Source organism: Topomyia yanbarensis, chromosome 3 (assembly GCF_030247195.1).
Source record: "Topomyia yanbarensis strain Yona2022 chromosome 3, ASM3024719v1, whole genome shotgun sequence".
Classification (NCBI taxonomy): domain Eukaryota; kingdom Metazoa; phylum Arthropoda; class Insecta; order Diptera; family Culicidae; genus Topomyia; species Topomyia yanbarensis.
This window is the reverse complement of record NC_080672.1, coordinates 236,498,684-236,526,498: the sequence shown is the minus strand read 5'-3', so window position 1 is coordinate 236,526,498 and position 27,815 is coordinate 236,498,684. Positions and strand designations below refer to the sequence as shown.

Genomic DNA, 27,815 nt, shown 5'->3' with positions numbered 1-27,815 from the left:
ATATGAACATAAATCATTCATGATGAATGCAAAGTTTTCCAAAGTTTTTTTTTTCTTTTTACGCAAATTCATCTCCTCTTCGTTGCAAATTTTTGGGTCAAACTGAAAAGTGGGCACATGACTGTTGGTTCATTGAGCATGTTTACTCATTCGGTCAATCACGAAGTGATATTACGGGCAGTATACCTAAGCTAACCTAAGCAAACTGAAAAGTGGGCACATGGTCTTCGGAAATGAAATCTTATTTATTTGATGAGTTATTTATAGGCAGTGTATATCGATACACTGCCTATAATCGCAAGACAGTCCCATGTTTTACGAGATCCCCTATCTACATGGGACTGACTTGCGATTGTAGGCAGTGTATCAATATACTTACTAGGACACTTAGAAGACGTTTGGGTGCTAAACGCTTCCTGGACTGATGGTATCAAGGAAAAATGGTCTCATATTGCCACGAGGCGAAATCGCTATGTGTTTTTAGTACAAATAGGATTGTCAGGAGAAGATTGGAGTTCCACAATGAAAGTGGTGAATCAAACCTTTGCTTTATCTCCGTGATTGTTCCAAATTTGGTAGATCAACTATTTATCTGACCGATACACCATACCTAATTGTTTTTCCTGCTAGCAATCATGATTTACTTAGAATCGCTACTGGAGTAGTTCATACATTGGCGGATTATTTGGTTTCTGTTATAATATACTATGTAGCAGATGAACCTTGTATAATGAAGCGACTCTACAAAATCGATGAATCTAGCCTGTTCGTTGCATACATATAACACTTGGTTTGTATAACCAGTGGTTTACCTAGGAGCCAGCACTGATAGGGCGCCATCATCACAATATTGATTCCTAAATAACATAACGACATACTTTTTGCAAGCAATTCAATTCATATTTCATAAAATCAGAAGCATGCTGGAGTATTTCTGAATAGTTGAAACTTTGCAATGGGTGAGTATTTTACAGATTTGTTGTATAGAAACATTATAAAATAACGCTAATCAGATCTGATGAATGAAACTTTGTTATCGAGAATATTGCATTTATGAAAGAAGACTATTCATGGGTCTCTATATCGCTGATAAAAATGTGTTATACTTGTTGCATTCTTGCTCTTTTTACTCACGACATACTCTACAACATTTAGTATGTTGCGCAACGTGTCAAGTGATGCTGGTTTATTTTATTACTTTTTATGCTCATTTCCCACTCCGGTACTCCCTTAAGGGTCCCATCGTAGCTTTGCAGGAAGCTCATAATAATTTAAGTTTATTTATTACATATTGCTATAAAAAATGCATTTATCAATTGTTTTTATTTAAAAAAATGTAAACCAATTATAGCTAAAGGAATAAGCTCGATTGGTGGTGAACGAAGTTTATATTAAAAATTCTCCTATTTTATTTTTTAAAATTAGTTTCAATTTTGCTTGGAAACGAGTGCGACATGTTATTTGCTTTAAATCAGTAGGAAGCTGGTTGAATAACTTAGGTCCGATGAAAGAAATGCATCTTTGACCAAGGTTCGTGGATACTCTGGAGTATCAATTTGCAATTGAAATAAAGTGCAAAATCGTTCGTAAAAATAATCACATCTATATAGCACTTCACTAATTATCTGCTAAACTAGTTCAATATTTAAACAATAAAAATGTACGCATTTTACGTATTAAGAAAAAATGCCTTGCGGAAAAAATGTCGGTTGTGATGTGACAAGCATAGGTGTGCGCAGCCTTTTCCATTAGGGGGGGGGGGCTAACAGATTCAAAACTTTCAGTTATGACCTTCATTATCAGTTAGATTTCTGGTATAAGTTTGATTATGAAACAGTTATTTTATTTTGTTATTGAAATTTACGTTGTTTCATTTATTTTATAAATCTAGAAGAAATTAATATTACACATTCTCAACTTCATTGAAATTTTGTTTTTCGTAAATTGGAGCTTTACGGCCATTACTGCAATTGTCCGCAACACCAAATTTATACTCCTTTGAAATATCTCAGTGATCTTTGACAACATAAAGCCTCTGTCCCGGAAGCTGTTTCAAGTTAAATTTGACATACGTCTCATCAGCCTTTGTATTTATTAAATGTGTTCAGATCCTGAACATACGTTTTTCAGACCCGCGTTTTTGCCGTAATGCTTTGCTTTACGGTCCAGTTCTATTGCTTAATAGACCTGTACTTGAAGAAAACTTCCTACATTCATGCCCGAAAGTCCTGGATTAGCTTTGAAAGCCTTCATGAAGTCCTGACGCAGTTTCCGGCACCGCTTCGACAACATGATGGCACCTTCTGGACAGCAGACAAACATTACTTGAAATCTGTTCGCACTGCACATATCGCTGTCGGTTCCGACAGCATGAAGTAACAAGTTACTTTAAGCTTGTTCGGACATGCCGTAGACTCAGGTGATCAACATTTCCAATGCCAAAAGATCCTGACTCCTACGGTAGCAGACAAAGGGTTAAGTCGCAGGTAAACTCTAAGCTTGCTCATATGACCCTTTCCACGCTTTTCTAAACTTTCACCATTCAACTTCTTGCTCTCCCTTGAGTACTATGGCTAATATTGAAAAATATACTTCACCTTCCAGTCCCTTGCTAATTAAATTCCGTAACAACTATAGGCTTTAGGCTTAAAAAATAATTTGATTCTACTTTTTATTTTTTAAATTTTATTTTATGATATCTACTTTCAGGATAATATGTGCATTCTCACCAAGATTTTCACCAAAATATTACAATTATACTTTATGAAAAAATGTCTATCTATAGGTTTAGGTGAATCTCTATTGTATTTATAAGAAAAATGGTAACCAACAAAAACTTCTGAACAACTCCGAGAATCAAGTTTAAAATAGTCTTTCTGTAGGAAAAAAAAAATATTAACACTTTTCGAGGTGGGTGTGACTGGTCCAAAATACATTTAGAAAACATAGTTAGGAAAGAAATCAATTTTTTTCGTAAACCAGTGCTATTTATAACGACCGAAGAATCCGGGTATTTGATGCAAACCATGCACTATGGGGAGGCAAAATCGAAAATTGCATTTAATTCAATTCTTTACTCAGTATTAATATAAACTGTAGCTAAGAAGAGTATCTCGGAAAAATATCTAACTTAACTGTGTAATATGGATGTCTAAAGAAAAAAATTATGAAAAATAGACATATCATGTGCATTTTCTCAACTGTACGTATCTTTGCTGAACTTTAGATGAATCATATGTTGAAATATGCCATTTTAAAGCTAAGAACGCCAGCTTTGTGATTAATTTATTAGAAATGCATATATATCGTATTGATATGAAGTTATATGCAAAAAAGGCCTCCAATGTCCCCCTTAAACTTTCGATGGGGGATGCAAGGTATCTTTTAACTAATAGCGAAGATTTTAGTTGCCCTAATTTGCCCTAAGCTGAGAACGCCTCACTTGAAGTTTTATTGGCTGTCTCAACTACTAGACCAGAGAAGGATAATTCATGTTTCATTTCATTTCATACATGTTTCGGTTGAGTGTTCCATATTCCACAATTAAATGAACGAGGATTACAATTAGAGCCGATGTATTGAAAAGATAGCTGATCTGACTACATTTATGTCATACAACATTACTGTATAGCAACAAATGGTACTGAGTTGTACTGAAACCCCCAAGTTACCGTTAACACGATAAATCGTCGCTGTTGTGCTATCTTATGACAAACGCCATTTTGGGGTAAATTGAATTAGATATCACTTGTCCAAAATATCTCTACAAAGCGGCGTTTTCTGAATTTTGACATTCTGCTTAGTTACTGAGATACTGCGAGAAACGTGCTGAGAAATTTTAATTTTTTCACTTCAAATGACTGTGTCTGGGTATTGGCTCAAGTTATCTTGATGTATAATATGTTTTTATGTGTAAAACTATCTGAGAAACACACACACACACACACACACACATAAATACACAATCTCACAATTGTGAGAAAAATGCAGTTTAAGTTTTAAACTGGAAATATAGCATATTTGGAAACACTGTAACCAAAAATAACGATTTTTCTAGATTCCCTGACTCATTGCCTTCAAAATGCATCTCACCGATTGTTTATAGACCGAATGAAGCCAAGGATATGAATAAAAGTTAAAAATTGATGATTTTTTCCATGGAAATTTTTCCATGCACGATTATGACACGTCATAAAAATTTTGTCATCAATACACACCTGTGATACGTGTTAGCGTGACTTTTGTTTACATTTATATTAAAAATTCGCAATCAATTGTATTCTTTGAATTGTTTAAACCATTTATACGCTTCAAGATATTCAATCTCAAACTTTAAAAATCGTTTTTCTCGAAATGTGATAAATGGCACTTGTCATAAGATAGCAGAACAGCGACGAAATTCTTATTATACCAAAAAGCATGATTTACAATTCACTTTTTATGCTTATATTAATGAGCTTCGGATTCGTTAAAAACAGTGTTTGTGGCTAAGAAATTTTTTAATACATTCTGATAGTCTTAACTATTTCGTTTTCATGATACTGGTTTATATAGGATTCATTAATCTGTATCTCCGGAACAAGAATTCCAAATGAATCAAAAATAATCGCAAGCTATAAATATGAAGAAGATATATTTGCATAGCAATCACCTGAAAGAGCGACATTACCTTTAAAGCCCATTGGTCATATCGACATTGAAATAATCACCAAATAGCCTAAGCACTTCACACATTTTTCTATTTACTTCTATGTAAATAAATAAATTAAAATACTTATCTGCCTCTTTCGCGACTTTCATTCTCTCTTCGTCACTATCTTTTTGAGGGGTAAGCACATGTAATCTGAGTTTTTACTTTTTGATTTTTAAGTTTTTCGTACCGTTTTAAAGCCAAAAATCCCATTTTCGCTAAAAAAACATTTTATTGTAAAAATAGGTATAGTAATAATTTTAACGAAAGGTCTCGTAGTTACCTGGAGAATGATGTGAAGAAGAACTGTGCAAAATTTCGAAACGATTGTTCCAGTAGAATTTGAGTAATAATGCGCACCGCATTTTTTTAAAGGTGCCTTCGAAGAAACAGTATCACTCGCCCAATGAAAATTTAAGCAAATATTGTTCAAATGTTGCATCATTATGTGGAAAGTGAATGAATTGACTAAAATTCTTTGAATTGCTAATATTTTCTTTGAAAAAAAAATTAAACTTGCATACTTCACACCAAGCCCCCCTTCCCTTCCCCTTCCTCCTTTAAGGTTTTTAATCCTGGATACGTCTATTATGAGTAATAATGTAATTAATAATGTACAACATTAACAACTCAAGCAAGCTTTTCGTGAAAGAATATATTTTTCGCCACCTGTTTGTATGGAACCTTCCCATAGTGCCGTGGTAGAATGCATTAGAGATTTTCTGTAAGCCACTTTTTGTTACGCTCCACACAGATATTTTCCTCGATTGCATAACTTCAGCGAGAACAACGCTTTCCCCCCAAGTCGACGACGCCCTTCAGATTGTCTACTGATCACTCTAGCGAATCTCTCTCCTGCGCACTACATGCCCAAAAGCTTTTCGTCGTAAGCATGCATGGAGTTATTTTCCATTTTCTTTTCTTCATCATAGTATTTAACAATAAAGTTTTAGAAGTATTTTGTCAGAAGTTATATCAAGTTACATTTTTGACAAGTTTGTAATCGACGCCAATTCCGAAGTCTTTCATGAAACCAAGAAGCATGTGATTATGGTTTCGTTTCTTCGTACACTGTATAGAATCGTATTTTCGAGTACATGCTTCAATTTATCTTTTAATTTTATTACCAGGGCACTAGTAGTATTGTCATAAGGCAATGGTTCGTCGTTTGTCTTCTTGTAGCCCGCTGGGGTAATCACAGAAAAAAAATCTGCTTGCTAAACAGAACACGGAAGAGTACCTTATAAACGATATTGAGGCGCGTTATGTCTCTATAATTATCACAATCGAGTCTGTAGATAAGCCATATGCGGCCATCCAACATTCAGATTGTAGTTTCTTTTCCAACCATCATCGAGATTACGTGGGCGACCACTTCGTGCCGTTTTTTCAACTCCTGAATTTTACACTGCCCTTAACATGCTAGTCTATAATTCTCAAGCCTTATGCGCCCTGTCATGATCGTCATGATTTTTCAGCGGCTTTCAGCTCATTACACTGTTTCAACATATAACCAGTGTGATCAATAAGCTCCTAGTCTGATTTTTCTCATCTGTGGCTCGTTGGCACCCCACATCAAACCAGTTTGCTCGCCTGTTATTCGATAGTCATGTGACTGCTGAACTGATCGCTTTATGAATTTGATGCTACGCTATGATCAGGCAATCTCTTGGTGGTCGTTCCTCAACACTTTTTGTCCTAAAGGTGGAATTATATATCTCATGCTTTCCATGAAATATGAAATATAAGCATATATTTTTTGGTATTCACTATTAAAGTATTGTTTATTAATATAGGTATTTTTTCAGTTTCCTAAAGGAATGTTTTCAGATGTTTCAGAAGCATTTTTTTCTATAAATGAAACTTCAATATATGGGTTATATGCTAGGGCAAATAACCCAATATTTATCATCATTTTGTATTGCTTTTTCAGTAAAAATATAACAAATTACAATAAAAACTATCATTTTTTTATATGCTTCACAAAAACCTTTTCTCCTATTTCTCCTTCGTATAAAAAAGAGTTCTTACACAGTTTTTTCCTTTTAGCGACATTTAATTAGCTAGAGATTACTTAGTAATGAAAGTAAAGATATTGAAATTTAGAGCCATAGTACGCAAGTGAGAGCAAGGATTAAATATTTACAGATCGGAAAGCTAGAAATGTCTCACGGCAACAGCAGAGTCATCCTTCTTTACCATGCGAATCGCCATATTTCCTATCTGTATAATCCAAATCCTTTCATAACTGGAATTTTTATAATTTTGCTACTTAGTAATCTCTAGCTAATTTAATGTGATTAAAGGGAAAAAACAGAAGCAGAATAAGTTGTTATCCAAACAAGTAACATATATCTACAATTCCAAAAGTTTTTTTAATATTATATTACTGTTAGAAGAAAGTTGAAAGTTTCTCTTGTTATCACTTTCCATGTAATACCTCCTGGAATCGCCATATGTGCCTTTGCAATAAAAAGTTTAAAAAATTTAGTCAAAGCAAAAAATTGATCGCCAGCACTCTTATATTTTTAAATCGGTAACCGAATCTTTGCTGCAGTTACCGCTTCCTCTCAGCAATCTTATCTTCTTATCGAGATTCCTGATTTCAACGAACTTGTTACGACTGTTGATTTTATCGAGGCGTTCAAAGATTACATGGCTTGTTTAAACAAAATGAGTTATGCAGTAAGTTTCATATGTTTCTCGTATGTCTTGAACATGATAATCATACTTATAAAAGTTTTTAAAAAATTCCAAAACATTAGGGGGCCCTAGCCCTCCCTTGCGCACGCCAATGGTGACAAGTATAGAAGGTATAATTGAAGAACCATATTTAGATTGGATTATGGTATATCTTAATCGTAATCACAAAGAGATTAAAATTATCATAAATAGTCGTGGTTCGACAGTGTATATATAGATAAGTACATAGCGGCCAAGCTGGGAATACGAAGATCGCAGGATCGAAACTGGAAGTAATAACTGGTAGCAGGTAATTGTCATAATCGATGTTCATAAAGCAATAATTTTAACTATGAGAAACATCAGTTAAAATAGCTTTAGAGGAAATTTCATGCTGATTTTTTTATTTTCATAATATTTATTTCAATCTACTTTCTGGATGCAACCATTGATCTTTATACATTATTAGGGACATTAAGCTGAATAAACCTTGATGTGGGATTGTAAAGTTGATCATATACAAACTCAAAATAAAAACTTAGATAGATATAGATCAAAATTCGTCTGTATCGCCAAAACATTTTTTCTGCCATTTCTCTGAACGAACCTTACCCACGCCCCCATCACTATTTTAAGCCTTCGTATTATTGGAAATATATTTCGGAAACAGAACTTTCCACTAATATGTGCATTCATTTATTGCATGATTCTTATAGTCACCCTCGCAGGTCAATTCGCCAAGAAAATGTTGGATATATGAATTGGGAAATTACTAAACGATGCAACACATTTCCACAGGAATTTGTAAAATAATACAATTCGTTGCAGAATTGATAGATTACATATGTGAACTTCAATTTCGTACACTACTGCATCGAAAATAAATTCGAAGGAAATTCAGTTATCCATATAAATGTATAAATTATCTTGTTGAATTCTTTAATTCAATCGATTCACCAGGCTTTCCATCGCCGGTGCTAAAATTGAAACTTTGTGTGCCTACAACTTAAGTTACTGCGAAACATCGACCCACCACAACTGTGCCTTGGTTGAAAAATTTGATTTAAGCGACCATTATAGCTAGAAATTATAAACGAGCAGATGTACTGCATATCGGTTGAATCTAGAGTTTACTTCAGAGTCCCATCCTCCAGGATTTTTTATGCTTGGGTCAATAAAAATCGAAAAAAATCATTTTGATTTGATTGACTCCTGAGGTCACTCCACATATAAATGGCCTTGACTAGCTGCATCAGGACACGTTGCAAGGATCATAAGGATCTGTTCTGTATATTGGTTGTATCTAGAATTTATTTCAGAGTCTCATCCTCCAGGATTTTTTGTGCTTGGGTTAATAAAAATCGAAAAAAAAGATGGGTGGGTAATGTCTGCGACATAACCGGAGAGATGTAGAATACATAAGGAACACGTTCTTTAAATATTTTGATACTCATTGGAATTTTCGGACAAAAGGTGATTTGAGTGAGGAATATTTCAAATTATTCTTTACAAAAATGATGGTGGTCCTGAAAAGAACCGGTTTTTTGGCGTTGTTGGCCTTGGTGAGGGAGATGGCTAACGATGAAATTAATTGTTAGCATGAGGAAGTCGCGTAGTACTGGCCAATGGAAGAACAGATAATAATTGATTCCTGAAAATCAATTTTTCTTTATTCATGTAAATTATACATACTTACAAATCTAACAGAAGATTCCTGATCATATTTCTGAATCATTAGTGCGAACATTGTGTAATTTGGTTAAGTACAATGAAAGTTACAAACTTTCCAAACTCGACCTTCTGTTTCTTCAGAAATATTGAAATGGGGTGTCTATATTAAACCGTTAGTCGTGGTCACAATAAAAAAAGATGGGTGGGTAATGTCTGTCACATAACCGGAGCGTCGTGATTTCAATTCGAGACGTTAATTTAAATCTAATAATATTCAACAGAATCACGTTTGAATGGGAAATTTTCAAATAATTCTCTATGGTAATAATGGTGGTTCTGAAAAGAACCTTTGGTATCGGCGTTGGTGTTGATGGTGATGCGCTGGATCGTTGGATATTTTTGGCATGATAGTTACGTGCCTGGCGAACTGTTTTGTAGCCTCGAACAAAACGACAAGACTGGCTTCTTCGGGTACCATTACGGCTGAACTTTATAAGCTTAGCTCGACTTTGAAATCTTGCACAATCTCACGAATCAGACACTAGTAGGGCCATTTTGTTTGCTACTAGCACGGAGCTGCACAAAAAAACCATTTAATGCAGTTAGTTCACGGGGGCTGCCAAAAAGCTTGAATATAAGCATGCGACTTCAACGTTTCTCTTAAACACATGCAACAACACATTCGTTTTGGTAATACTGATAATAACAGTAGAAAGGAATGGAAAAGCAGTGCACGAAACGAGCGAGAGGATAATTTAAATTTTTGTTCCGTGTGCAAGCTACTTCTTTCCACACAACGTATTATGTTGCTTGTTGAAAATTTGCTACACACCTTAAAATGAAAGTTTCAGTTTAACTCTCGCTAGAGCACAATTGATTGGTCCTGAAAAGAACCGTTGCTTTTATTGTAATTTACGCCCACTCCCACAAACCGACCAAGTAGGCATCACTGGCTTCATTACGGCTGAGTTTTGTAAGCGTAGCTCGACTTTGAAGTAATACACAACCTTACGAACCAGACGCTGGAATGTTAGCCAGCGGATTAGTTGCTCCGTTGCCCTTTAGTTGGGGCGAAATACTAGCACGGCAACAGTTCCTGATCGGAAGTTGGTTGCGATGGGCCACCAGTAGCTGGGGCACTTTTGCGGACCGTCATCATCGCCAACTGCTTTCCTCCGGTGGACTGGCTGCTTGCTAGTGCTTGAACGAATACGAATGATGAGAAAAACCGACCGACCAATATTCATATATGAAAACACGAGAAAGCTCTACTATCGCTCGTTTTCGTGCCATTCCTGTGCCTTTCCTTTCCGTTCGGCTACCAATACTAGCATAACCAAAACGAATATTCTGTCTTTCCATCGCCTTCAATCTAGTGGCCAGTGCTAGCAAACTTGCATGTTCAGTTTTTCAATAACAACATTTTCAATATTTTCAAAGGATGTTGCAGATTTGAAAAGAAGGAAGGAGAAGATTTTCACTAATTTAAATTCTTTTGTCTTATTTGTTAGCGCTGATAAAGGCTATTTAGTTTGCTACTAGCAAGGAGCTGCACAAACAAATCGATTTATGCAGTTAATCAACGGAGGCTGCCAAAAAGTTCGAATAAAAGCATGCGACTAATGTACTTTGCATATTCTATATTTTATCAATACTAGAGAGGATCAATAAAATAATTCAAATTGTTATAGCGACATGCAATTGTGGCAACACTGGCCATGAGATGGTGGGAGAACACGCACATTCGTTTTAGTTATGATGGTAGTAGCAGCAGAAAGGAAAGGAAAAGCAGTGCACGAAAACGAGCAAGAGAGGATAATTTAAATTCTCTTTCTTTCTTTCCACACATCGTATTTCTTATATAGCTTTCTGAAAATTATTTGTTATACACCATAAAATGTAAATTTCAGTTTAACTCTTATTAGAACACAATTAATTGGTCCTGTAAAGAACCGTTTATTGTTTTATTGCGGGAGCATAATTCAGACGCACTCCCCGCGGACACGGTGAGCCCGTTTAACTCTTATTAGAACACAGATTAGTTTCTCTGTTGCCCTTTAGTTGGGGCGAAATTCTTGCAGGGCGACAGTTCCTGATCGGGTTGCGATGAGTCACCAGTAGCTGGGGCACTTTTTCCGACCGTCGTCATCGCCAACTTCTTTCCTTCGGTGGACTGGCTGCTTGCTAGTGCTTGAACGAATACGAATGATGAGAAAAACCGACCGACCAATATTCATATATGAACACACGAGGAAGCGCTACTACCGCTCTCTCGCTCGTTTTCGTGCCATTCCTGTGCCTTTCCTTTCCGTTCGGCTACCAATACTAGCATAACCAAAACGAATATTCTGTCTTTCCATCGCCTTCAATCTAGTGGCCAGTGCTAGCAAACTTGCATGTTCAGTTTTTCAATAACAACATTCAAACAATATTTTCAAAGAATGCTGCAGATTTGAAAAGAAGGAAAAGATTTTCACAAATTTAAATTCTTTCGTGTTATTTGTTAGCGCTGATAAAGGCTATTTAGTTTGCTACTAGCAAGGAGCTGCACAAACAAATCGATTTCTGCAGTTAATCAACGGAGGCTGCCAAAAAGTTCGAATAAAAAGATGCGACTAGTGTACTTTGCACGTTCTATATTTTATCAATACTAGAGAGGATCAATAAAATAATTCAAATTGTAATAGCGACATGCAATTGTGGCAACACTGGCCAAGAGATGGTGGGGGAACACGCACATTCGTTTTAGTTATGATGATAGTAGCAGCAGAAAGGAAAGGAAAAGCAGTGCACGAAAACGAGCAAGAGAGGATAATTTAAATTCTCTTTCTTTCTTTCCACACATCGTATATTTTATATAGCTTTCTGAAAATTATTTGTTATGCACCATAAAATGTAAATTTCAGTTTAACTCTTATTACAACACAATTAATTGGTCCTGTAAAGAACCGTTTATTGTTTTATTGCGGGAGCATAATTCAGACGCACTCCCCGCGGACACGGTGAGCCACAAAGCACTATTTTGCATCCTCGAACAAACCGACCAAGTAGGCATCGTTGGCTTCTCGGGGCATCATTACGACTGAGCTTTGTAAGCGTGGCTCGATTTTGCAGTCCTGCACAATCTCACGACCCAGACGCTGGAACGATAGCCTACTCTGTTGCCCTTTAGTAGGGGGGGAAATTCTTGCAGGGCGACAGTTCCTGATCGGGTTGCGATGAGTCACCAGTAGCTGGGGCACTTTTTCCGCCGTCGTCATCGCCAACTGCTTTCCTTCGGTGGACTGGCTGCTTGCTAGTGCTTGAACGAATACGAATGATGAGAAAAACCGACCGACAGATATTTATATAATCGCGCTAATATGCACTACTATCGCTTTCTCGCTCGTTCTCGTGCCGTGCATGAGCCTTTCCTTTCCGTCCGGCTTCTAATGGCCTAACCAAAGGAATATGCCGTCTTTCCCCCACCAACTGCTTTCGTCATGCAACCCAATGCGAATAATCATAAAACAAACATGTAGTGGACCTATATATAAACTTTTCATTATTTTATTGTTCGGTTGGTCCACCATTTTGACGGCTCTGTGCGGGATGGGCTGAAAATTTTCACTTTTCCGAGTCGTTTTCGAAAGATTTTTCAAAAACACAATTTTTTGTTATTAGTGCATGTTATACATACTTCAAATTTTAATACAGCATAGAGGAACATATTTTCAACAAATTGGCCTAAAAATCAAATCATTCTGTTAAGTATGATAAAAGTTATTAACGTTCAAAATCTGACGCGGCACCGCAGCCGATATTTTGAAACGGGACCCCTATATTGAAAGCTTAAATGTATTCTACATTAAAAATCATTTTGATTGACTCCTGAGGTCACTCCACATATAAATGGCCTTGACTAGCTGCATCAGGACTCGTTGCCAGGATCATAAGGATCTGTTCTGTATTTGGTTGTGTCTAGAATTTACTTCAGAGTCTCATCCTCCAGGATTTTTTGTGCTTGGGTTAATAAAAATCGAAAAAAAATCATTTTGATTGACTCCTGAGGTCACTCCACATATAAATGGCCTTGACTAGCTGCATCAGGACTCGTTGGCAGGATCATAGGGATCTGTTCTGTATATTGGCTGTATCTAGAATTTACTTCAGAGTCCCATCCTCCAGGATTTTTTGTGCTTGGGTTAATAAAAATCGAAAAAAATCATTTTGATTGACTCCTGAGGTCACTCCACATATAAATGGCCTTGACTAGCTGCATCAGGACTCGTTGCCAGGATCATAAGGATCTGTTCTGTATTTGGTTGTATCTAGAATTTACTTCAGAGTCTCATCCTCCAGGATTTTTTGTGCTTGGGTTAATAAAAATCGAAAAAAATCATTTTGATTGACTCCTGAGGTCACTCCACATATAAATGGCCTTGATTAGCTGCATCAGGACTCGTTGGCAGGATCATAAGGATCTGTTCTGTATATTGGCTGTATCTAGAATTTACTTCAGAGTCTCATCCTCCAGGATTTTTTGTGCTTGGGATAATAAAAATCGAAAAAAATCATTTTGATTGACTCCTGAGGTCACTCCACATATAAATGGCCTTGACTAGCTGTATCAAGACTCGTTGCCAGGATCATAAGGATCTGTTCTGTATATTGGTTGTATCTAGAATTTACTTCAGAGTCTCATCCTCCAGGATTTTTTGTGCTTGGGTTAATAAAAATCGAAAAAAATCATTTTGATTGACTCCTGAGGTCACTCCACATATAAATGGCCTTGATTAGCTGCATCAGGACTCGTTGCCAGGATCATAAGGATCTGTTCTGTATATTGGCTGTATCTAGAATTTACTTCAGAGTCTCATCCTCCAGGATTTTTTGTGCTTGGGTCAATAAAAATCGAAAAAAATCATTTTGATTGACTCCTGAGGTCACTCCACATATAAATGGCTTTGACTAGCTGCATCAGGACTCGTTGCCAGGATCATAAGGATTTGTTCTGTATATTGGTTGTATCTAGAATTTACTTCAGGGTCTCATCCTCCAGGTTTTTTTGTGCTTGGGTTAATAAAAATCGAAAAAAATCATTTTGATTGACTCCTGAGGTCACTCCACATATAAATGGCCTTGACTAGCTGCATCAGGACTCGTTGGCAGGATCATAAGGATCTGTTCTGTATATTGGCTGTATCTAGAATTTACTTCAGAGTCCCATCCTCCAGGATTTTTTGTGCTTGGGTTAATAAAAATCGAAAAAAATCATTTTGATTGACTCCTGAGGTCACTCCACATATAAATGGCCTTGACTAGCTGTATCAAGACTCGTTGCCAGGATCATAAGGATCTGTTCTGTATATTGGTTGTATCTAGAATTTACTTCAGAGTCCCATCCTCCAGGATTTTTTGTGCTTGGGTTAATAAAAATCGAAAAAAATCATTTTGATTGACTCCTGAGGTAACTCCACATATAAATGGCTTTGACTAGCTGCATCAGGACTCGTTGCCAGGATCATAAGGATCTGTTCTGTATATTGGTTGTATCTAGAATTTACTTCAGAGTCTCATCCTCCAGGATTTTTTGTGCTTGGGTCAATAAAAATCGAAAAAAATCATTTTGATTGACTCCTGAGATCACTACACATATAAATGGCTTTGACTAGCTGCATCAGGACTCGTTGCCAGGATCATAAGGATCTGTTCTGTATATTGGTTGTATCTAGAATTTATTTCAGAGTCTCATCCTCCAGGATTTTTTGTGCTTGGGTTAATAAAAATCGAAAAAAATCATTTTGATTGACTCCTGAGGTCACTCCACATATAAATGGCCTTGACTAGCTGTATCAAGACTCGTTGCCAGGATCATAAGGATCTGTTCTGTATATTGGTTGTATCTAGAATTTACTTCAGAGTCTCATCCTCCAGGATTTTTTGTGCTTGGGTTAATAAAAATCGAAAAAAATCATTTTGATTGACTCCTGAGGTCACTCCACATATAAATGGCCTTGACTAGCTGCATCAGGACTCGTTGCCAGGATCATAAGGATCTGTTCTGTATATTGGTTGTGTCTAGAATTTACTTCAGAGTCTCATCCTCCAGGATTTTTTGTGCTTGGGTTAATAAAAATCGAAAAAAAATCATTTTGATTGACTCCTGAGGTCACTCCACATATAAATGGCCTTGACTAGCTGCATCAGGACTCGTTGGCAGGATCATAGGGATCTGTTCTGTATATTGGCTGTATCTAGAATTTACTTCAGAGTCCCATCCTCCAGGATTTTTTGTGCTTGGGTTAATAAAAATCGAAAAAAATCATTTTGATTGACTCCTGAGGTCACTCCACATATAAATGGCCTTGACTAGCTGCATCAGGACTCGTTGCCAGGATCATAAGGATCTGTTCTGTATTTGGTTGTATCTAGAATTTACTTCAGAGTCTCATCCTCCAGGATTTTTTGTGCTTGGGTTAATAAAAATCGAAAAAAATCATTTTGATTGACTCCTGAGGTCACTCCACATATAAATGGCCTTGATTAGCTGCATCAGGACTCGTTGGCAGGATCATAAGGATCTGTTCTGTATATTGGCTGTATCTAGAATTTACTTCAGAGTCTCATCCTCCAGGATTTTTTGTGCTTGGGATAATAAAAATCGAAAAAAATCATTTTGATTGACTCCTGAGGTCACTCCACATATAAATGGCCTTGACTAGCTGTATCAAGACTCGTTGCCAGGATCATAAGGATCTGTTCTGTATATTGGTTGTATCTAGAATTTACTTCAGAGTCTCATCCTCCAGGATTTTTTGTGCTTGGGTTAATAAAAATCGAAAAAAATCATTTTGATTGACTCCTGAGGTCACTCCACATATAAATGGCCTTGATTAGCTGCATCAGGACTCGTTGCCAGGATCATAAGGATCTGTTCTGTATATTGGCTGTATCTAGAATTTACTTCAGAGTCTCATCCTCCAGGATTTTTTGTGCTTGGGTCAATAAAAATCGAAAAAAATCATTTTGATTGACTCCTGAGGTCACTCCACATATAAATGGCTTTGACTAGCTGCATCAGGACTCGTTGCCAGGATCATAAGGATCTGTTCTGTATATTGGTTGTATCTAGAATTTACTTCAGGGTCTCATCCTCCAGGATTTTTTGTGCTTGGGTCAATAAAAATCGAAAAAAATCATTTTGATTGACTCCTGAGGTCACTCCACATATAAATGGCTTTGACTAGCTGCATCAGGACTCGTTGCCAGGATCATAAGGATCTGTTCTGTATATTGGTTGTGTCTAGAATTTACTTCAGAGTCTCATCCTCCAGAATTTTTTGTGCTTGGGTTAATAAAAATCGAAAAAATCATTTTGATTGACTCCTGAGGTCACTCCACATATAAATGGCCTTGACTAGCTGTATCAAGACTCGTTGCCAGGATCATAAGGATCTGTTCTGTATATTGGTTGTATCTAGAATTTACTTCAGAGTCTCATCCTCCAGAATTTTTTGTGCTTGGGTTAATAAAAATCGAAAAAAATCATTTTGATTGACTGCTGAGGTCACTCCACATATAAATGGCCTTGACTAGCTGCATCAGGACTAGTTGCCAGGATCATAAGGATCTGTTCTGTATATTGGTTGTATCTAGAATTTACTTGAGAGTCCCATCCTCCAGGATTTTTTGTGTTTGGGTCAATAAAAATCGAAAAAAATCATTTTGATTGACTCCTGAGGTCACTCCACATATAAATGGCCTTGACTAGCTGTATCAAGACTCGTTGCCAGGATCATAAGGATCTGTTCTGTATATTGGTTGTATCTAGAATTTACTTCAGAGTCTCATCCTCCAGAATTTTTTGTGCTTGGGTTAATAAAAATCGAAAAAAAAAACATTTTGATTGACTGCTGAGGTCACTCCACATATAAATGGCCTTGACTAGCTGCATCAGGACTCGTTGCCAGGATCACAAGGATCTGTTCTGTATATTGGTTGTATTTAGAATTAACTTCAGAGTCTAATCCTCCAGGATTTTTTGTGCTTGGGTTAATAAAAATCGAAAAAAATCATTTTGATTGACTCCTGAGGTCACTCCACATATAAATGGCCTTGATTAGCTGCATCAGGAATCGTTGGCAGGATCATAAGGATCTGTTCTGTATATTGGCTGTATCTAGAATTTACTTCAGAGTCTCATCCTCCAGGATTTTTTGTGCTTGGGTTAATAAAAATCGAAAAAAATCATTTTGATTGACTCCTGAGGTCACTCCACATATAAATGGCCTTGACTAGCTGCATCAGGACTCGTTGGCAGGATCATAAGGATCTGTTCTGTATATTGGTTGTATCTAGAATTTACTTCAGAGTCTCATCCTCCAGGATTTTTTGTACTTGGGTTAATAAAAATCGAAAAAAATCATTTTGATTGACTCCTGAGGTCACTCCACATATAAATGGCCTTGACTAGCTGCATCAGGACTCGTTGGCAGGATCATAAGGATCTGTTCTGTATATTAGCTGTATCTAGAATTTACTTCAGAGTCTCATCCTCCAGGATTTTTTGTGCTTGGGATAATAAAAATCGAAAAAAATCATTTTGATTGACTCCTGAGGTCACTCCACATATAAATGGCCTTGACTAGCTGTATCAAGACTCGTTGCCAGGATCATAAGGATCTGTTCTGTATATTGGTTGTATCTAGAATTTACTTCAGAGTCTCATCCTCCAGGATTTTTTGTGCTTGGGTTAATAAAAATCGAAAAAAATCATTTTGATTGACTCCTGAGGTCACTCCACATATAAATGGCCTTGATTAGCTGCATCAGGACTCGTTGCCAGGATCATAAGGATCTGTTCTGTATATTGGCTGTATCTAGAATTTACTTCAGAGTCTCATCCTCCAGGATTTTTTGTGCTTGGGTCAATAAAAATCGAAAAAAATCATTTTGATTGACTCCTGAGGTCACTCCACATATAAATGGCTTTGACTAGCTGCATCAGGACTCGTTGCCAGGATCATAAGGATCTGTTCTGTATATTGGTTGTATCTAGAATTTACTTCAGGGTCTCATCCTCCAGGATTTTTTGTGCTTGGGTTAATAAAAATCGAAAAAAATCATTTTGGTTGACTCCTGAGGTCACTCCACATATAAATGGCCTTGACTAGCTGCATCAGGACTCGTTGGCAGGATCATAAGGATCTGTTCTGTATATTGGTTGTATCTAGAATTTACTTCAGAGTCTCATCCTCCAGGATTTTTTGTGCTTGGGTCAATAAAAATCGAAAAAAATCATTTTGATTGACTCCTGAGGTCACTCCACATATAAATGGCTTTGACTAGCTGCATCAGGACTCGTTGCCAGGATCATAAGGATCTGTTCTGTATATTGGTTGTATCTAGAATTTACTTCAGAGTCTCATCCTCCAGGATTTTTTGTGCTTGGGTCAATAAAAATCGAAAAAAATCATTTTGATTGACTCCTGAGATCACTCCACATATAAATGGCTTTGACTAGCTGCATCAGGACTCGTTGCCAGGATCATAAGGATCTGTTCTGTATATTGGTTGTATCTAGAATTTACTTCAGAGTCTCATCCTCCAGGATTTTTTGTGCTTGGGTTAATAAAAATCGAAAAAATCATTTTGATTGACTCCTGAGGTCACTCCACATATAAATGGCCTTGACTAGCTGTATCAAGACTCGTTGCCAAGATCATAAGGATCTGTTCTGTATATTGGTTGTATCTAGAATTTACTTCAGAGTCTCATCCTCCAGAATTTTTTGTGCTTGGGTTAATAAAAATCGAAAAAAATCATTTTGATTGACTGCTGAGGTCACTCCACATATAAATGGCCTTGACTAGCTGCATCAGGACTAGTTGCCAGGATCATAAGGATCTGTTCTGTATATTGGTTGTATCTAGAATTTACTTCAGAGTCTCATCCTCCAGGATTTTTTGTGCTTGGGTTAATAAAAATCGAAAAAAATCATTTTGATTGACTCCTGAGGTCACTCCACATATAAATGGCCTTGACTAGCTATATAAGGACTCGTTGGCAGGATCATAAGGATCTGTTCTGTGTATTGGTTGTATCTAGAATTTACTTCAGAGTCCCATTCTCCAGGATTTTTTGTGCTTGGGTTAATAAAAATCGAAAAAAATCATTTTGATTGACTCCTGAGGTCACTCCACATATAAATGGCCTTGACTAGCTATATAAGGACTCGTTGGCAGGATCATAAGGATCTGTTCTGTGTATTGGTTGTATCTAGAATTTACTTCAGAGTCCCATTCTCCAGGATTTTTTGTGCTTGGGTCAATAAAAATCGAAAAAAAATCATTTTGATTGACTGCTGAGGTCACTCCACATATAAATGGCCTTGACTAGCTGCATCAGGACACGTTGCCAGGATCATAAGGATCTGTTCTGTATATTGGTTATATCTAGAATTTACTTCAGAGCCCTATCCTCCAGGATTTTTTATGATTGGGTCGAATCAAATCGAGGTAAAATCACACCAATTCTGTTTTAGCCATAATTCATAATACTGGAGTCACATTTCAAATTTAAATCGAAACGACTTCTCCCTATCAGCATTTTTATACAAAAACCGGTTTGTTTCGAGCTACGCAATGTCAGAAATAGATACAATTACGCCTATAGTTGGGTAGAAGTGATGTCCCTTGGTGGATGGGCCTTGGTGGATAACTAATCGTACTAAAAATTTAGAACAATTTTGCTTGGAGGATGAAACTTGGTGGATAACAAAACCGATCTAACTTTGTGACTGGTATCGCCTTACGCCCTCATGACCAGTCTCAAGACCGATGACGCATTTAAATTCCATGACATGTCACGAGACCAACCATCGAGGCTTGGAAGCTAACCTGTTTGAGACATGAGACATTTTCAGCAGAGCGTCAATGTACGGGTGGCTTGACATGTCGCGAAAAATGTACACAGGTTCCAACTATGACAACGCTACAAAACAGAATATAATGCAACACATTGGACCTAAATTTCCCTAATTATTATTAAATTATAAAGATATTGATAAGTATACAGCAGCATTCGAAAAATAATTTTAAAAACATACTTCTTTTCAGCACATAAGTTCCGGTACGATAAGTAATCAGTAAAAGTCAGCATGTTTTTTCGCTGTGCTGCCCAACACCATCTTTAGGCGGGCAAAATTCTTTACCAAAAAAAAATTAAACTATTTATTGATTCCAAAAAAATAATTCATATCCACAGTGAAATACTATTAACAGGCTACTTGAATTTTTTTTGCTATCAGAATTTTCAAAAATAGTTAAAATTTGTTTAATGAACATTAAGACAATATACTCTATAATAGAGATGCACCGAATATTCTGGCCGAATACCAGCCGATTTTGATTTACGCCGAATATACGGTACGCCGAATAATAAAAACCGACTTTCGGTCGAATATGATAAGTAATGGTCTAATATTCATGAAATATTTGAAAGAGCCAAAATAAAAGAAAATACATAGGTATATACAAAATAGTAGAGATGCACGGAATATTCGGGCGACCGAATATTCGGGCCGAATACCGGCCGATTTTAACATAAGCCGAATATGAGGTACGCCGAATAATTAAACATTAAATATTCGGTATTTTATATATTCGGCTGAAAGCCGAATAGTACTATTCGGTGCATCTCTACTCTACACTCCTAAGATGAGTCGATAGTGTTGATAAATTAAAATTCATTCGTGAAGTATATTGATCGCTCTTCAATAAAGTTACATTGTTAATGTTACCGTGGTCGAGTTCTGTACACAACCCTTTAATTTTTTTCTAACATACCATTTCGAGGAAGTCAATAATCCATTTTTTGACCACATACACATGCGCATCTAACAGTCCACTCCGGATATCCACTTTTCCATTTTGTCGCAGCAGATGTCCATGAAGCTCGAAATCGTGTTCGAAATCACTCGCTGAACCCATAAATACCAAACGATTCGTGCTAGGGCAAATTCCAAAAAGATCCTGCTCTAGTTTATATTTCGTTTTAGGACCAGGTACCGAAACATCGCAGGAGCCATTTCGAACCAAAAGACTGACAAAGGAGGCATTAAGTTCTCTGAATTGTTTTAGTACAGGATACAAGCTGAATTGCACGATAGTATCACATGATACCAGAACTACGTCGGTCTTAATCCTGCAAATAAACACAAATATGAACTAGCATGAAATTTTTTGTTCCGGCTGTAAAATTTAACAGTTATATGCCCAACAAAAAACACCTTTAACAGGCCAACGTGGGTACCCGAGTACCCACAATTTGAAATGATCATAACTATGGCTTCCTTTAACCGATTTGGACACTTTTAGATGCTTTGGATTCAGAAACTCGTCCAATTTTTGATTCTGTAAAAATGAATCGGATGAATGGATCTGGTTCTTGGAAATCCGCATTTTCCGGAGTAATGTTTCAGTACTAGGGCATGATTTGTAAATTTTAATAACATCCTAGCAATATGAGTAGCAAAACTCTTCAAATTGTCTCGGAAGTCTGTTATTTGTTGTTACGGGACCCTATGGCAGTTTAAAAAATGGAATTGGAATGGAATGGCCACTCACGGCCCCACGGGAACCTGCTCCAGAATGTCCGTTCCGGGGTCAAACCACCAAATGGTTAAAAACCCACGAGATATAGCCAACTGATGCAATTCCAAGAATTTTAATACCCATATTGCTAGTATTCCATTAAAAGTAACAAATAGTATCCCAGCACTAGAACATGTCTCCGGAAATGCGGATTTCCGGGAACCGAATGAAGTAACCCGATTCATTTTTACCAAGTCTAAAAGTGGATGAGTTCCCGAATCCAAAACACCAAAAAGTATCAAAATCGGTTGGAAATTACCGTAGTTATCAGTATTTCACTTTTGTGGGTACCCGGGTACCCACGTCGGCCTGTTACGTAGTAAAAAAATCCAGGAGCCCCTCCTCACTCCCCCCCCCCCCTACTATATCAATCATATTATTAACAGAAAGGCTTGACTTAGTGAAGTTCTAAGATGTCGCAAAGTTTCGATTTCCAGCTATGGATAAAACATGGGAATTTCATTAATTGAAACCTAAAAAGGTACCCGGGTACCGCGTCGGATACACAACGGTTAAATACACTCTTTATGCAATAGTTCTAACGTAAGGGTTTCTAGGGGCTGAATCGATTGCAATGCACAGTGGGAAGCAAATGCAATCTAGCGAGACAATTAACGGAAGTGAGGCATTATTGCTATGTGGGGTGAGCTGAGCACCTCTGTTTTCTAGGAATCTGTGTACAATGCACGAAATTTTTGTTTATATGAATGGTACGCCACTTATCATTAGATTATATAACACGTCCATTGCAAAATAAAACAAATCTTATGATGATGATGATGATGATGATGATGATGATGATATAGGAACTCACCATCAGTGCATGGAATACTCCGGTGGCTGAAGATGCTTTTAACAGTAAGGATAAAATTATGTTATTAACCGACTTTCACATTAACGCTGTATAAAGGGCCAAAATGGGGTGGATTCATAAACGAAGTCATTTATGCGCAATCCGAAGGGACAGAGAATTTCCTTCCAACGAAAAGATCCAGCCAGTTACATAACTCAATTTTCAATACTTGTTAAGGCACTACCTGATGGTTTGTGTTAGAAGGGCGCGTCGATCTTGTTACCACTTGTCAGATAAGAACATTCACAGCAACCGCATGATCCTGAAGAATTGTGCGCTCGCTGGTAGTATTCATATTTTGTGACTAGAAGCTGGCGACCCACCTTATCTAGTCCAAGTTGTAACTTGAATGATGCCCTGATGCTCCCTCCCAACCTAATGGGCCGTATGAATAAAAGGTAGTAAACTGCGATGCTTGTAGTATCTACTCAAAAGTAAAGTCCACGGAGTAAACTACATTGTTGGTATGAATAAAAACAAATTCGAACATGTAGTTCATGCTACTTTCGAACTTGAGCTTTTACTACATGCTACACAAGAGAACTGTCAAAATAACTGTTTTTTCATATTGCGACCGCGACCAAACTTTTCAACATTCAAGAAATTACGGAAAAATGCTGCCAATGCAATATGGAAGCGCAAAAATTTCGCAGTTGAACCTCATAATAAATTAAATGCAAGAAAAATAATCAATTTATTATATTAACCCTCAAAACACCATGACGACTTTGTTGCATCTTTTAGGATATATCTTTTAATACAGTGAATCCATTTTCAATGGAAAAACGGTCACATTTAGGAGAATAGTTACACTCAATTGAATATGGAAAAATACGGATACAAGTGGCGGAGAGATTGCCGGAAATGAACTGTACACCCCATATTTTCAAAAGAAATCATGCAGGAGTGCTTCAATTGTTTTAATAGACATTGCCGCTTTACCTTACCGGATGTTAAGCTACCGGAAACTCCGGTCCCGGGGGACCATTTCAGATTTAGAGGTCATTTCCGACTTGCGAAACATCAAATTACATTTTCCCGACGAAATAAGACTGATGAAAGAGTTAATATGTAATTTTGGACACATATCGTCGCTTTTGTGCTATCTTATGACAAACGCCATTTTGGGGTAAACTGAGTTAGATATGCCACATTATTTGTTTGAAAAATCTCTACAAAGTAGCGTTTTCAGAATTTAGAAATTCTACTTGGTTACTTAGATATAGCTAGAAACATGATGAGAAATTGTGAGTTTTTTGCTTCAAATCACTGTATCTAGGGATTGGCTCAAGTTATATTGAAGTTTTAGACGGTTTTATGTGTGAAAATGTCTGAGGAACACAATGGCATAAACATTTTCGAAAGAAAATTATACAAGTTGTGAGAAAAAACAGTTTTATTTTTGAACTGGAAATAAAAGATATTTGGCAACACTGTAATCAAGAATAACATTTTTTCTAGATTCCCTGACTCATTTCCTTTAAAATGCATTTCACCGAATGTTCATAGACATACATACATACATGGACATACATGGCCATTTCAACATCACCCCCGATACTCCGGTGTCATGTTTCAAAGGAACAATGCTAATTTAGAGGTCATGCGACACATCAAATCACACTTCCTCAATGAAATAAGACTGGTGGAAGAGAAAAGATGTAATTCACAAATCACATTTTCCCGACGAAATAAGACTGATGAAAGAGTTAATATGTAATGTTGGACACATATGGTCATTTCAACATCGGTTCTGGAACTCACATGTCCGGTTCAGGAAAATTCATTCCGATTTAGAGGTTATTTTCAACATGCGGCAACCAAATCACACTTCCTTGACGAAATAAGACAGATGGAAGAGCAAAGATGCAATTTTTTACATATATGGCCATTTCAACTTCGATCCCAGAACTCCAGTGTCCGGTTCCGGGGGACCAATTCCGATTTAGAGGACATTTCTATCATATTTCTATATCAAATCACACTTCCTCGACGAAACAAGATTGACAGCAGAGCAAAGAGGCAATTTTGGGTACACATGGTCCATTCAGTATTAGTTCCGGCACTCCGATGTCCGCATCCGAAGGACAAGTTAAGATTTAGAGGTCATTTACATTATGCGACACGTCAAATCACGCTTTCTGACTCTGACGGAGCGTGCGAAGGCACATCATTTGTTTTACCTGGAGGTTCCAGAAAAAGAAAACAATCTTCTTTTTCCAAACTGCCAAGAAAGGGCCTTAAAATTTCTCCTCCAATAGATAAACTGCGCCCAGAATCAAAAAAATCCGATTCAAGGTGAATTCCGCCCGGTTTTGGGAATGTACAATCCAAACAGAACACCATTACTGGAAATAATAAAACTTCGACTTCCTCTGAGCCTCAACCGGGGGTAGGATTATTGAAATTTTCTGAAATTGTTGACTGGATTTTTAAAGCCTTCAATATTTCTGAACCTCTAAATAGTATACCTTCAGCTTTCCTCCCAACAATTAGAACATTTTTAGAGCAGCTGATTGCTCAATGGCCCATCCTTGCAGCAATTATATCTTTCGATGGGTAGTTCAACTCCTAAGATAAAAAACTCCATCACTGTTTTACAGAGGAATTGCAGAAGTATCATACCTAAAATTGATTCCTTAATAATTTTGCTGCATAATTTAAAATGCAATGCTTTTGCTCTATGTGAAACATGGCTTACCTCAAACATTAATTTCAACTTAAATGATTTCAGCATTATTCCCCTAGACCGAGACACCCTATATATATACCTCGCGAATTATTATTGTTATTGTTTATTGGGGCTTTAACCTATAGGTCATTCTCCCATGAAATAAAGCGAGATTACAATTCATAATTATACGTTACATTTCATTTTGTTTGCGTAATTCATTTTATTGTTTAGATGCTGTCGTATAGGCCGGCGTCCTTTAGGAAGAGGAGGAGTGCCTCCTCCCGAACCGGGTCGTTGGATAGGGTGTCCCGTATCGAACCAGTCAGACCGTACTGACGCCGTAGGTCCTCCAGTTCTCGGCAGTTGCCCAGCAGGTGTTCGACGGTGAGCCGGGTGTTGCAGGAGGCACATTCTGGGACGGGCTCGCTGGACACGGTGTGTGCGTGGGTTACTCGTGTGTGCCCCACGCGGAGTCGGGAGAGTATTTTTTGTTCCCTCTGGCTGTCTCGGTCGGTCCAGGTGTCGGCTGACCCTTTGATTTTTTGGGTGTGATTTCGAGAACTCCGCCAGTGGTTGGTGAATCCGTTCTGCAAGCTGATGTTGAATTCCCTGATGATGTCTATGGTTGGAGTCTCATTAGGGAGCCGGGTCCGGGCCCGTCTGCCGATGAGGGCTAATCGGTCGGCGTCTGTGTTACCCTTGATGCCGCTGTGACCCGGAACCCAGCAGATTGTAACCAATGGGTCTCGAAGTGTCTCGATGGCCTGAACGAAGGGATGTTTGGAGGTCCCGCTAGCGACGTCCCTCAGGACCGAGAGCGAGTCTGTCAAGATGACCGTCGGTGTATCGGTGGGTCTTTTTATCATTCCCACTGCAATGGCGGCCGCTTCCGCTGAGAAAACTGAGCAGGAGGGAGGTAGGCGGAAGGAGAGCCCGTTCCCCAAGCCGCTGATCCCCGCTCCTACACCGTCGTTCGCTTTGGAACCGTCGGTGAAGATTTTAGTGTGATGTGAATATCTTCGGTTAATTAGCTGTCTATATTTAACTAGTATGCTGCTGGGGTGATCGCCAACTTTTATAGTGCGAGCAAGGCTGTCGTCGGTGTTGGGTCCGGGGTCGTACCAGGCCCGCGGTCTCACCCGGTGTAGACGAGCGATGGGTGGGAGGTCGTTGCTGGTAAACTCCTGGTGCAGGTTGGAGGCGGTGGTGAGAAGGGGGCACTCGTCGCCCGAAGTTTTCTCCAGGAAGCTTAGTGCTCTTCTGAAGGCCACCCTGGCTGTTTCCCAGCGGCAGGGTAGAACTCCTGCCTCTACACAGGCAGCTTCGGCCGGGGTACTCGGTAGTAGACCGGAGGCTAGCCGCACCGCTCCGTGGTATAAGGGCCCGAGGATGTCGGAGAGTCCGTCTAGGTTCCGGCAAGTCATCTCGATCCCGTAGAAGATTCTGCTGTGGATAAGAGATCGCACGACGTTAAGCGCTGCTCGGCGGTTGTTTTTGGGGTGGTGGGCGCAAATGGTCCGGACTAGTCGCTTTCTGCTCTGGCAGTCTTTTTTCAGTTGCCGGAAGTGAGGTATCATTGTCAGTTTCCGGTCGAGGGTGATCCCGAGGACGACCGGTTCCTTTCGGAACGGAATTACTGTACCGTTGAGGCGGATTGGACGAGCGTTGACTGGGTGATATGTGCTGCAGCAGTGTGTAATGGCGCACTTGGTGGCGGCGATGTTGAATCCGGTGGCGAGTGCCCATCGGCCGACTGCGTTGACGGCGGCCTGCAGCGATATTCTTGTGCGGGGGATCGTCTTCCCGAGAGCTACCAATATGATGTCGTCCGCGTACACGAAGACATAGACGCCCCCGGGTAGCGCGGTGAAGAGCGAATTCATCCTCACTAAGAAGAGGGTCACGGCTAGTATCGATCCTTGTGGCACTCCGTTGGCCTCGCGGAATTCGTCGGAGAGTGTGCCGCCTATGCATACCCGAAAGCGGCGGTTGGTTAGGAAATATTGGATGAAGACGCCTAGGTTCCCCTGTATGCCCCATCGTTGGAGTTGTTGAAGGACGCCTTCGCGCCAGACTGTGTTGTAAGCTTTTGCTATGTCGAGTATGGCAATATCGGCGTGGATGCCTTCGGACCTTGCTCTGTCTAGTACCTCGCCGAGCGAGCCCAGGTGGGCCCCGGTGCCGAATCCCTTCCGGAAAGCGAATTGGCGTGGGTCGAGTAGTTTCTCGTCTTCCAGCCACGTAGTCAGTCGCCGGTTTACCATCCTCTCCAGTGTCTTAGCGGTGCATGACAGCAGGCTGATTGGCCTGAAGTCGCTGGGGGCACGGGTACCCTGGCATTTTTTAGGAATGGGGACTACGTGGGCCAGTTTCCATTCCTCTGGGAAGGACCCGCGTTCCCAGATAGTGTTAAAAGAGTCTAGGAGGGCTCTTTTGCCTCCAGGCGGAAGATGCCTAAGCATCGGGTAACCAATCCTGTCAGGGCCGTCGGACTTTCCTCGTGCGTTAGTGAGAGCGACGGCAAGTTCCGCTCCGGTAAAGCTTTTTTTCTGAGCGAATGCGGCTGGCAGGGCTTTGTCGGCGGATAACGTTTCGAAGTGGCAGCCTATC

General features: G+C 38.6%; 2 protein-coding genes across 2 annotated transcripts in view; both read right to left on the bottom strand.

The window, feature by feature from the left end:
* The window catches only part of LOC131689710 (translation initiation factor eIF-2B subunit gamma-like), a 142,117-nt gene extending 120,886 nt beyond the window's left edge, over positions 1–21,231 (bottom strand). Inside the window, exon 1 of the mRNA XM_058974989.1 lies at positions 20,872–21,231. Within this exon, the coding sequence (XP_058830972.1) occupies positions 20,872–21,015 (144 nt within the window). The 5' untranslated portion in view covers positions 21,016–21,231. The remainder of the gene's footprint in view (positions 1–20,871) is intronic.
* A 4,201-nt stretch (positions 21,232–25,432) lies between these two features.
* On the bottom strand, positions 25,433–27,469 carry LOC131687784 (uncharacterized). The gene has a single exon (XM_058971878.1). It carries the CDS (start codon positions 27,467–27,469, stop codon positions 25,433–25,435), a length of 2,037 nt encoding a protein of 678 aa, XP_058827861.1.
* Positions 27,470–27,815: the final 346 nt, after the last annotated feature.

Excerpts from the sequence above, each read along its gene's own strand:
- LOC131687784 (XM_058971878.1), bottom strand. The coding sequence starts at position 27,469 with ATGGTAAACCGGCGACTGACTACGTGGCTGGAAGACGAGAAACTACTC.